Here is an 11706-nt window from a genome sequence, read left to right as displayed (position 1 = left end):
CTGATTCTACTGGGTTAGTCCTCCCAGCACCCTAAGGACTCCATGAGAGGTAGTTGAGGAGCAGCAAGCAGAGGGGACAGATGTCAAACAAATTCCCCTGTCGTTCTTTATCCATCACGTTTTTTTAAAAACAAATTTTTTTTTTAAATTTTTTTCTTTGGGTTTGTACAAGAAATTTACAGTGTGAAAAATATACAAGTGAAAACGAGGGCCATAAACCTGGAATTAGGAAGGGCTGCTTGGTCACAAACACGAATAAACAAGACATTGCTGAGTTCTTCCTTTGGTCTGACTTCAGCCCCCTCAGCTCAGGCGAGGCTTGCAGAGCTGGGACGTGGGGATCAGACCCCATTCCTAGCCCTGTCCCTCCACGTGGGCATGTTGAGGGCAGGAGGCACATCTGGAGCAGCTGACGCCATCTGGCTCTCTCTGGCTTCGGGCAGGTAGAGTGTGGAAATGGGTAGTCCCTTTCTCTACCCAGCTGGAGTGGGCTGGCAAACATCTGGGGTTAACGGGGCTGGCAGTGGCACCGGCAGCTGGGGAGTGAAATGGCAGAGTAGCGACAGCGAAATGGAACTTCAGGGGTCTGAGCTTGCTCCCCCCAAGTCATAGGGCCACCTGAATGCTTGGCAGAGGCCCTTTGGCTCTGAGACCTGGAGCGCTCAGCGGATCCTGGGACCCAGGTGGTCCCGTGGCTTGAACCCCTTATGATGCCCTAGATTTCGGTGGCAGTGATCTCCTCCAGACAGATGCAAGGGGCTGGCTCAGCCAGGCCCAAGTCAGCAAGCTCTCGGGCCTCCAGCTCCAGGCTCAGCTGCTGCAGTTCCTGCTCCAGCTGCCTGTTCCGCCGGCACATCTGGATGTAGTTGTGCTGCAGCTGCTTCTGGTAGCGGATCACCTGTTCCTTCTCCGCCTGCCAGGCCAGCCGCTCCCCCTCAAAGCTGTCCCGCTGCTCATCCCCTCGCCGCTGCTCCCGCTGCAGCTCCCGGCGCAGCCGCTCCACCTGAGCCCGCAGGCTGCCCCCTGCCCCAGCTGCTGCCCGCTGCACCTTAGCCTCGTCACTCTCTGCCAGGAGGAACGGGTCGGTGGTGGCTGGGGGCTCCCGGAGGCCCGCTGCTTCAGCATCCAAATGGCCAGCCTTCTCCCGGAGCCGGTCGGCCTCCTGGCGGTACCGCTGTAGCTCCTGGGAGCAGGTTTCCAGCTCCAACTCCCGGGCCCGGGCTGCCTCCTGTAGGCCCCTGGCACGGCCCTCACTGACCCGCAAAGCAGCCCGGGCCTCCCGCAGGGCCACCCGCAGCGCCACCAGCTCGCTGCCCTTCTGTACCAGCTCTGCCTGGGATTCCTTCAGCTGCTGCTTCAGCAGGGAGATCTCGCCTGACTTCTGGCACACCTGTGGGTGGAAAGTGGTGAGGAAAACATGGTGAGGACTCTCTGGGTGTTGGGCACTTCGTATTCAAGGAGATGCTGTCTCATTATTTTACACACGGAAGCACAACAGGTGGCGGAGCCCTGTGACACACCCATGGCTTTGCTTCTAATAAGGGGTGAAAGAACAGAGACCCAGACCTTTCCCCTTCAACACTGGTATCCCTCTACCATACGCTGTTTAAGCACTGCCTAAGCCTGGAGATGGTGGCGGCAGGTACGGCAGAGTGGAGTGGGGAAGTCCTGGGGAATGCCCGTATGTCCAGGCAAAAGCAAGTATCTTAGGCAGGAGCAGGCATCAAAAACAAACTGCCAGCCAGGTGCGGTGGCGCACGCCTGTAATCCCAGCCCTTGGGAGACAGAGGCAGGCGGATCTCTGAGGCCTGGTCTACAAAATGAACCAGGACAGCCAAGGCTACACAAAGAAACCCTATGTGGGAAAACCAACCAATCAGCCAACCACATGGCCTGGGTTCGTATCTCAGCCCAGCCACTATTAGTTTAATTCTAGTCTCTAGCTCAGGTCCTCATTCATGAAATGGAGGCATTAACAATATTCACCCAATAGGGAAGAAAATGCCACTAGCTACATGGATACCAAACAGCGAGATCCAACACAGAGGCCCAAGGAAACCCCCAACCCAGGAAAACAAGGAAGGACAGACCCTCTGGAGTAGCTATCCCGGCTACCTCTGCAGTGTGTCCTAGTGTGACCGCTCCAGCCTGCGCCGTGCCTGTCCTGCATACCTCCCATTTGGTCTCCTCCAGCCGCGGCCCAAGCTCCCGCTGCTCCCGTTCAAAGGTAGCGCAGCGGCGCTCCAGCTGCTCTCGCTCCTGCAGCAGCTGTGCAAAGTCATCCTGCAGCTGGCGCTTCTCCTGCTGCAGCTGGAACACCTGCAGTTGCAGCAGCTGTTGGGCCCGCTGCACGCGCTGTGTGGCTTGCTGCGCCGGGGCCGCACAGTCCTCTCGCTCTCGTGGCCAGTGCCGCGGCCGGGCCCCAAATGCCTAGGGAAAGCAAGCACCCTAGAATTGTACAGGGTCCCCCACCGGCCGAGCACCAGCCTCTCCTGCTTGGGTGGCTCCTTGTCTGGGCCGAGGAGCCCACTAATCCAGAAAATTATGACAACAGTAAAAGCAAGCACTTACACAGCACTATTCTAAGCATTTTATAGCTTTCGCCTTATTTAATCCTCACAACCCCCCTAGGGAGTCAGAACTATCCCCATTTACACAGGGAAACTGGGGCTTGGTGAGGTTAAGTAACTTGCTCAAGGGGCTGGAGAGATGGCTCAGAGGTTAAGAGCACCGGCTGCTCTTCCAAAGGTCCTGAGTCCAATTTCCAGCAACCACATGGTGGCTCACAACCATCTGTAATGAGCTCTGATGCCCTCTTCTGGTGTGCAGGTGTACGTGCAGGCAGAACACTGTATTCGTGTATTAACACGAATATATATCAAGTAAATAAATCTTAAAAAGAAAAAAAGTAACTTGCTCAAGTCTAACAGATCCTAAGAGCCAGTGCTAGATTCAATTCACATGTCCTGCCTCCTTAGTGCTTTGAAAGTTAAGCTGAAAAACGCTGGAGGTGTCACACCCCGAGTCTCTCTCCTCTCCCTCCCCAACAGCAATGCTCCCTGCACTGTTCCTAGGATTCCGGGTGTCCAGCCACACCACCCCAGGACTGCCTCTGGCCGCACCTGACACACGGTTGCCTCACTCTCATCCATACTGTCCCGCAGCTGCTGTAGCTCTGCCTCTCGGTCTCGAAGCTTCCCTTCCAGGACACAGTGTAGCAAGGCCTCATCCGAAGGGGGAGGTGGGGGCGGAGGGGGCGGAGAGCGGTCTCCACCTGAACTGCTGCCAGGGGAGGCCCGGGCACCACTGCCCAAGAGCCCCCCAGCTACACGGCCCCCCAGAGAACCTGTGCTTTTGCTGGAGGAGGAACGGCCACTGTCCGAATGGGAGGGCCCAGTAGGGACCCCACGGGCTGGACCAGGCAGTGCCCCTCGGCCAGGGCCGTGGGAGGGCAGGTGCCCGCCTGGGGAGTTGGTGGTCGGCTCAGCACCTCCGGTGCTGTAGGTGGGCAAGCTGGACAAAGAATTTCGGCCAGAGTCTGACAGTGTTCCCGATGGGCAGCCACTGGCCCAGCCACTCAGTGCCAAGGGTTTGTCAGCAGCAGAGGAGGAAGAAGAGGAAGAGGAGGAGGAGGCTGGCCCCCCAAACAGCTGAGTCAGGCTGCCCTGGCTCCCAGATAGCCCTGCAGCTCGAGGACCCAGGAAGCCAGGTAGGGGTGGTGCCCCCCGAGGTTTGGGTAGCACTGGCTTGAAGGCTGTTGGCCGGATCAGGATTTTCTCCATGTTCTGAAATGAGGTACCACGTGAGACATGAGTGTGATCTTCCCCAATCCCTTTCCTTTTTTTTTTTTTTAAAAAAAAAAAAAAAATTTACTTTTGTTGTACTTTTGAGACGAGGTTTTTACTCTCTTGGCCTGAGCTCACTCACTAGGTACCCCAGGTTGGCCTGCAACACAAGGATTCACCCTTTCAAGAAGTGGGACTACAGGTGTACCACACCCAACTTGCTTGCTTGATCTTTCAAAACATTAGTCATGTATGTGTGCTAGCGTACACTGGCATGCCCGTGTGGGAAGGCCAGACGTCAGTGTCAGGAACCTTCCCAGTTACTTTCCAGCAAGCCCCTGGGATCTGTCTCTGCCCCACTAGTGCTGCGATTCTAGTCCTGGGCCACAAAACCCAGCTTTTTACACAGGTACCGGGGATCCGAACTCAGGTCCTTCTGTTTGTGCAGCAAGCATTTTACCCATGTAGCCTATCTCCTCGAGCCCCAAACCTCGACCTTTCAAAACCCTGCAACCTGCCTGTCTTACCTCTATACATGAAAAGCAACTGCTCCCACCGGCAGCAGGCCTCTTAAAGACGTTACATAATCGAAAATGCTCGTTTTTAATCATTACAATAGCCATGTAAGCAAAATGATACCCTCTTCTTAAGTGAGGATCGAAAGTGAGGATCAGAGGCCCAGGGAGGTTAAAAGGCTTTGCCCAAAGACACACATCTGTGTGATAATGATCGAAGAAAGGAGGCTGGATACGGTGGAGCACACCTTTGACCCCAGCACCTAGGAGGCAGAAGCAGGTGGATCTCTGTAAGTTCAAGGCTAGAATGGTCTACATGTTCCAGGGCAGCCAGGGCTATGTAGAAAAAGCCAGTCTCAAAAAAAAAAAAAAAAAAAAAAAAAAATTAGGCAAGTACTATTGTTCATCTGAGGGTGCTAGCTACTATGCTAAGTGTTAATTCTAACAGGAGCCTACAGACCTTACCTATAGAAACAAAGAAAATGAGCCTAGCAGAGGTGGTGCATGACTTTGATGCCAGCACTTGGGAGGCAGAGGCAGGCACATATCTGTAAGTTTGAGGTCAGCCGGGTCTACAGAGCAAGTTAACGGTTACACAGAGAAACACTATCTAGGAAAACCAACCAAACAAACAAAAAAAAGCAGAAAATGGGGCTCAGATATTATTTCCCAAGCTAGGATGAGAGATGAGACAGAGCCCACATTCTTCACTCTATAGTGCTTCCAAATTGCAGCTTGCCTAAGGGGGCCTGATTCCTCCCAGATACTCCCCAAGGCTGCCCTTACCTTCTCCAGCTTCCCAGAGACGGGGACGAGCTTTGGTGGGGGCCCACGGAGGTGGGCATTGTGTGCCCGCTGATCTCGGAGATCTTCAGCATCGCTGCTTGGGCTGGGCGGTGACTCTGTCCGGAAGTCCTCATTGACATAGGTAAAGCTGGTGCACGGGACAGCCTTCCTGGGTGGCGCAGCTGGGCAGAGCGGTTCCTGTGCCTCGCAGCCACCCCGCAGCAGCCCGTCCTGCTGGCGGAAGAGGGTGGGCCCAGGGACACCATGGTGGCGTGGAGGGGCAGGTCCCCCGGGACAGGGCCGGCCTGAGATAAGACTGCTCACACTACCCATTGCCGGAGCTTGTGGGGCAGTGGCTGTCTCACGTACGGGTTCCAGTGGCAATGGCAGAGTGTGCACAATGGCCATGGTGGCAGAGGCTCAGGCCTGGCCAGGGGCCTCCAGGGCAACCTGTGAGCAGGGCATTGGTGTCAGAGTCCCTGCACTTTGAGCACCCTCCCCCTGCAGGCCTTCTTCTGACCCCCTCTCCTTTAGCCAGAACACTCCCCACATAGTAAGAAGGCTTCCCCTCCAAGTACTGGAATGAACCTTAATTTCCTTTGGGCCTCAGACCACTACCCAACTCTAGCCTGGGCAAGGATAAGGAATAATTCAACCAGAGATGATGAAGGAATGGGAGACCTAAGAGGTTATGCAGGGTTTCTTGGCAGGGAAGACCCAGCTTTAGCCCAAACAAGCATCCCCAATAAAGGCCAAGACTCAACTGGCCAGAGTAGCTAACTGCCAGCTCCCAGCACAGGTCCCTACTCTCCTGGGACAGGTGGCCTCATTACCGGGCCCTTTGGGCAGAGGACACGTCAGGGATGCAATCAGCAACTCAGATGGTAATTAGGGAACAAAGAGCCAAAGCCAGGCAGTGTCCAGCCTCCTCCTGCTAGGCCTCAGTTTCTCCCAGACACAGAGACGGCAAGGGTGGAGCTGGCCAAACAGGAAACCTTGCAGGTCTTCCAAACCCACAGGTGCCCTCTGGGGGTCTCCCACCTCCCACAGGCTGACTAGGCTATGCTTGTTTCCACGACAACCCCTTGCTTCTGCCACCCACTTGGAGCTAGAAGCCTGCAGAGGCCCTCTATCCCTGACAATCTTTACAAACCCTCCCACTTTAGCTGATCTTCAGAATAACCCCTGTGGAGTTTGAGCAGGAGCCCATTACACCGCTGGAAAGATAGCCCCACCTCTGCTGGCCCTGCTCCTTCCTGGAAAGGACAGCAAGCCCGCACCCGGAACTCCCTCCCAGGCCCAAGGCTGCTGATGACCAAGACCTAGGCATCTGCTGAGGTCATCATGTGGAGCAGGGGCCAAGAAGTGGACAGAGGATTCCACGAGAAGAGCGTGTGCATTTACTTGTGGGTGTGTGTTGATGTGGATTTAGACAGACGTCAGTGCATTCACCTACGTGTGTGTGCGCGCGCGCGCGAGTGTGATGTGGGAAGACATGGCTAAGACAAACAGCTGTGCTATATACCACAGGCAGGCCTCAGGGTCATGGACCCTCCTGCCACAGCTTTTCAGAGCGCTGGGATTCTAACCTTGTCCAGATGTATCTGTGAATTCTTTCTTTTTTTCCAAGACAGGGTTTCTCTGTGTAGCCCTGGCTGTCCTAGAACTCTGTCTGTAGACCAGGCTGGCCTTGAACTCGGAGATCTGCCTGCCTCTGCTCCCAGAATGCTGTGTGTGTGCCACCACCACCCTGGCTGTGCGAATTCCTATGCTTTACAAGACTCTGAGTTTTGTAACTTAGAAAGCACACAAAGTTATTTCTGTGTAAGTAACGAATTAATCTGCGGACTCTGAATGCCACTATATGACAAAAAAAAAAAAAAAAAAAAAAAAAGTTTGGATAGATGTACCAGTCTGTCCACATGTTAGTTTTTATTTAAGTGTCACCAAAGTTGGGGTCATTGTCTATGCCAAGACAGTTTCAGTCACCGGGCCTCAAGAAGCCATTTTCTTCTCTCAGCATGAAACTCCAAGGGAAATCCTCATTTCTTTGGGGTCCATCGTTTCAAGCCTCTCATAGATTGAGAGACACAGTCTATGTTCTCTACAGAACATCTTCATTTCTGCCAGTTACACGAACACTTGTGTCTTTTATACAAGGGTGTGAACAGGAAGGTGTGTGAAAGCACATTTGGAGAAATCTATTTGAATGAGCATTTCTGGGAAGGGATGGAACCTGGGGGCATGGAAGCCCCTCCCTAAAAACTTTTTTTTTTTATTTTAAACTTAAGAGTTAAAGATGAACTCACAGTATCTGACCCTCTTGCCCCCCACCTGGCCTTCCTATCCTGCTCTCCACTAAGTGACCCCAAGTGTTAAGACACAGAAAATCACAGGAATCCAGCCTGAGGGAGGAGTTGCTGGCAGCTACAGTAAGTGAAATGGGTATGAGAAGCAATCACATACTTCTCTGTAGGTCTAGGCGCTGAGGCTGCGCCCACAAGGTCCGGCCAGGGATAGAGATCGCTCCACAGTATGGAGAGAAGAATGGGAAAGGGCTGGCACTCCTGTTCATACTTCTGCACTCCAGGGTACACAGAAAGTGAGATCCAGAAGGAAGGGCCAGGGCCAGGGCCAGGGCCCAGAAGTCAAGAGACAAAGAAGACAAGAGGCCCAGACACGAGGAGCTAGAGGCAGACCCATGAGTCAGGGTCGCTGAAGCTACGCAGGCAAAGGGCCCCTAAAGCCAGAGGAACGTAAAGCTGGGCTCTGAGGACCAGGCGTCTGGAAAGCCAGGCCTAGCCAGCCCAGCTCCCGCTCTTGAGGCCCAAGAGAGAAGGAGGGGCAAGCGGCTCCATTTTGGGAAATGCGTTCGTGGTTGTGGGAAAAAGAAACCCCTGGACCTCCCCAGCACTCCCTGACCTATCATCATGGTACACAGACCCTTGGGGCCCCCAGCCCCAGAGTGGGCTGAGGGTTCTGGAGTATGGGGCCGCGCAAGGGCCTGAGGTGAGTCTGGCCCACATCCCAACTCTCTGACCTCAGGATTGGGGGTTGGAGAGTTGGGGAAAGTCCCCTCAACACACACACCAAACTCCAAAGACCAGTCAAGCGGGATCCAGTCTGGGATCACGAGTTCCCATTCCGAGACGGAAAGCTCGGAGTCCCCCGGCCCACCCAAAACAGCCCACACCTGCCATGAACTGGGGGGTGTCTGTGAAATGCCACCTCCCCACCGGACCGCATCGCTTAGGAGTTGGGGCACCCTCAGCCCTGGACCCCTCACCTCCGCCGCGCTGCTCCATGCTCAGTCCCGGGCCGCCCCAGCACTCCACAGGCGCGCCGCTCGCTCCAGCCCGCGCGCGGCCACTCTGAGCTGCCCAGCCCGGCCCGGCCCGGCCCGGCCCCGCCTCCGCCTAGCCGGCGCCCCCGGCCCTGGCCAGCCCCCGCCCGGCAACAGTGGGCGGTGCGCTCGGAACGGGGGAGGGGTCCGAGGGGCGTCCCCGCCCCGGGGCGCGGACACGCGCAAACAACCCACGTCACGCGTGCCCGCCAGGGCGCACGTAGGGGCTGCAAGGCGGCGACCAGGATCTCTCCCAGAGAGGCCTCGCGACTGTGTGTGGGTTGGGAGGCTGGTTGAGCTCGAGACTCGTAGAGCGGGTCATCGTCTTTCCCAGCCGGGGCCCAAGGGTCGGCGGCAGCTGGTCATTGTTCCAGCACAAAGAGCCAAGGCGCGGCGCGCGCCCTTCCCCCTCCCCTTCTCTATTAGAAGCTTCCCTCCCCAGTCTCCAGCTTCCCGGTCTAAGGGAAGGCCGAGGGTCAGCCGTCCCTCTCCGATTGCCGGCTCCCGGGCACAAGTTGAGGGACTGGCTCGGTGGCTGTCTGTCCCACCCCCAGCAGGCTGGAGGTCACACACTTGGATTTTTTCAGGAGCGGCGCCATCTGGCGGCCTCTTCCAGAAACTTTTCACACACACCCCCCCCAACCACCACAGCCACCTAAAGACCCCCACCAATCCCACTCACTCCCTTTCCAGCACTGCGCCTTCATGCCGCGAGCCCGGGCTTGTCCCTGGCATGGCTCCAGGCTCCCCAGCCTAACCTCGGGATCAGTTGCTATGAGAAAGGTCGCGGCTCAAAGAGGGGGGTACCCGGCTCCCAGTATTCGTAAGAAGGAACAGTTCAAATCCTACACCGACTCGGCAGCAGCCATCCCAATGTCTTTATCAGAGTCACAAATATTTTTACCCTCTCGAAAACAGTCTTAACACCCACACGACCTTTCCCACATTCCGTCTCAGGCAGCCACGATCACAGTCTCATTAATCACGTGGTTCCATATTCCTTCATTCCATAATCCTTCGGGCCGCCTCAGAGAAGACTTGGTGTTTGATGCATGTGGAAGTGCACAGCGGTCTTTCATATCCAGTCGCAATCTTAAAATACTTGTTAGTCTCCCAACCCTGAGAGTGGCCTTATTCAGCCACTCAGACAACTTCTTACCTCATAGTCACAAACAACCCACTTTCCCTTGAGGGGTCTCTGTGACCTGGTCAGGTCAGCTGACATTCACAGCCTCTGGCAAGGCCACCCTCCCTTCTCCACTGCCCCTCCAACCCCCAGGGCCAAGGCCTGCCAGAGCTGGGCTCAGCCCCAGGAAGAAGCATCCCCCCCCCCCCCCCCCCCCCCCCCCCCCCGGCCCACCCCCCCCCGCGCCGGGCCCCCCCCCGGGAAAAACCCCCCCCCCCCCCCCCCCTCCAGGCCACAGCCTGGCCGACTCTCTGCTCTATTTTTAGCTCCATGGAAAGGGTTGTTTTTCTTTCTTTTTCCCTGGAAAGGGAAACACAGCCCAGCCACCCTCAGGCTCACTCCAGCCCCTCAGCTTCACAAGAACAGACTGAACCCCTCTCCCCAGCAGAGACCCCCTCCCCTGGCCTTGCCCTGATCCCTGCCTCCTGGGGCACTGAGAGCCTCCTCCCCTTTCTGGCCTCCTGCCCAGAAGCTCAGGCAGCAGCTGGGCTCAGCGTGTGGTGGGGTGAGGGGTAGGGACAGGAGGGGGAGAGAGGCCTAGGGCTGCAGCCCCTCCTACATTTTCTGAGAGATGGGGAATCTCTGGTCCTTCTTCCTCCTAGAGGAGGCAAACTCCCCTGAGGGTTTAAGGATGTATTTACTCTTACTGCATTCCCCATGGCGAGGGGCGAGAGGAGGCTGTTCCTCTTGCATGGGTGGGCTTTTTGTGCCCAGTCCTACACGGGGTAGAGGTGGCTGAAGGAAGAAGACCTACAGACAGCTGCTCCTGGGGCTGACTTGGGTCTACGAGACCCGGGCAGCTGTCCGGGGCCATCAAGGTTCTCTCTCGGATACCTTTCAAGGATACGCGTTCCGAGAGCCCAAGTAACCCCACCCCATCCAACCTTCTCCGGGCCTACCGTGCCACCCAGCCCCCCCCCCCCCCGGGGTGTTGAGCTCCCATTCTGGGTGAGAGGGTTTATCACCATTCCAGGTGGAGGACAGATTAAGGCCCTGTACAGAGAGAAACAAACACGCTAGGACCAAGGGAGAGTTGGATGAGAAGGGGTGTCCCTGCCTAGACAGGGTTAGGGGAACTCTGCCCACCCGTCTGAGAAGCAATCACGTGCTCAACGCCTGTTTACGTCTCGGTCTTCACCTGCAGGCTGGCGGCCGGGAAGCTGGAACAGCCTGCGACAAACCCCGCCCGCCCCCGCCGCCACTCTCAGCGCAGCCCCTTTCCCTCTGCCTCGGGCAGACAAACTCAGCGTCCGTCTCGCAGGGGGTCGCGCGGGCCGGTGGCACCGCTACTGGGACGACTAGGGTCTCTCACTCTGCTTGTCCTTTCTGGAGAGCGCACGTGTGTTCATGTCCTAAGTGAATGCATGGGTCTATGCGTGAGTGCATGTCGGTACGTCTGTGTGTTTCCCTGGCCCTTGGCTGTTCAGATTTCGCCCGCGCTCAAGTGTGCGGACCCCTTCCTCACCCTAATCCCGTTTCTCAAGACGAGGAAAAGTTCTCTCCAAAGTGAGAACGTGCGGGAGGCCGGAGTTCCTGCACCCCGTCGGCCCCATCACTCACCCCGCGTCACCTGCGCCGCTGCTCCCTCTCTGCCGGGCTCCCGCTCCAGCGTGCCCACTTCCTCGCCGCGGGAGAACTCTGACTCTCCAGCCCGCTCTGGGCTCCCGGCTCCGGGCTCCGGCTCCCGCCAGGCCCGACCTGAAAGAGTGGGGCGGGGCGGCTGAAGCCGCGCCCCCCCACCAGAGGGGAGTGGTCTGCCCCGCACTCCCCCAACAGCTAACCTAGTACCCAACCCAAAAGTAGTCCGACCCAGCACCCAGTCCACAAGTAGCGTGACGGTGTTCTAAGGCTGTCTCCCTGCACATCTTACTGTGTCCTGAGGCCTTTTGACTGCACAGCTTACTGACTTTTGACCTAAGGAAAGCGCAGATGTAACTGAGGGCTAAGCTACCTGGATGCTTTAACTAACGAGTTTGATGACTCTAGCACCCTCTCCTGCTCTGTAGGGAACTCAATCCGGTCCACTCTGCTCACAACAAGACGAGGGAAAATCCCTATGAAGCAGACAAAGAAGTCTCGAGTTTCATAAGA

The 11706-nt window shown here is 56.6% G+C and overlaps 1 protein-coding gene across 2 annotated transcripts; it reads right to left on the bottom strand.

Moving 5' to 3' along the window:
• Window positions 1–83: 83 nt before the first annotated feature.
• On the bottom strand, window positions 84–11296 carry Lzts2 (leucine zipper tumor suppressor 2). 2 transcript variants are annotated; one of them, XM_055591674.1, is made up of 5 exons: window positions 11176–11296; window positions 5087–5536; window positions 3123–3785; window positions 2173–2430; window positions 84–1390 (listed from the first exon to the last, which is right to left on the bottom strand). In XM_055591674.1, exons 2-5 carry the CDS (start codon window positions 5492–5494, stop codon window positions 716–718), a joined length of 2004 nt encoding a protein of 667 aa, XP_055447649.1. In that variant the 5' UTR covers window positions 5495–5536; window positions 11176–11296; the 3' UTR covers window positions 84–715. The 2 variants fall into 2 exon arrangements, with proteins under 2 accessions (XP_055447649.1, XP_055447648.1); XM_055591673.1 differs by lacking the exon at window positions 11176–11296 and adding an exon at window positions 8373–8929.
• Between the last annotated feature and the right edge of the window lie 410 nt (window positions 11297–11706).

The sequence above is a fragment of the Psammomys obesus genome, unplaced genomic scaffold, assembly GCF_907164565.1.
Source record: "Psammomys obesus unplaced genomic scaffold, mPsaObe1.curated_primary_1811, whole genome shotgun sequence".
Taxonomy (NCBI): domain Eukaryota; kingdom Metazoa; phylum Chordata; class Mammalia; order Rodentia; family Muridae; genus Psammomys; species Psammomys obesus.
Note: the sequence above shows the minus strand (reverse complement) of the source record. Positions and strands in the feature narration are given on the sequence as shown.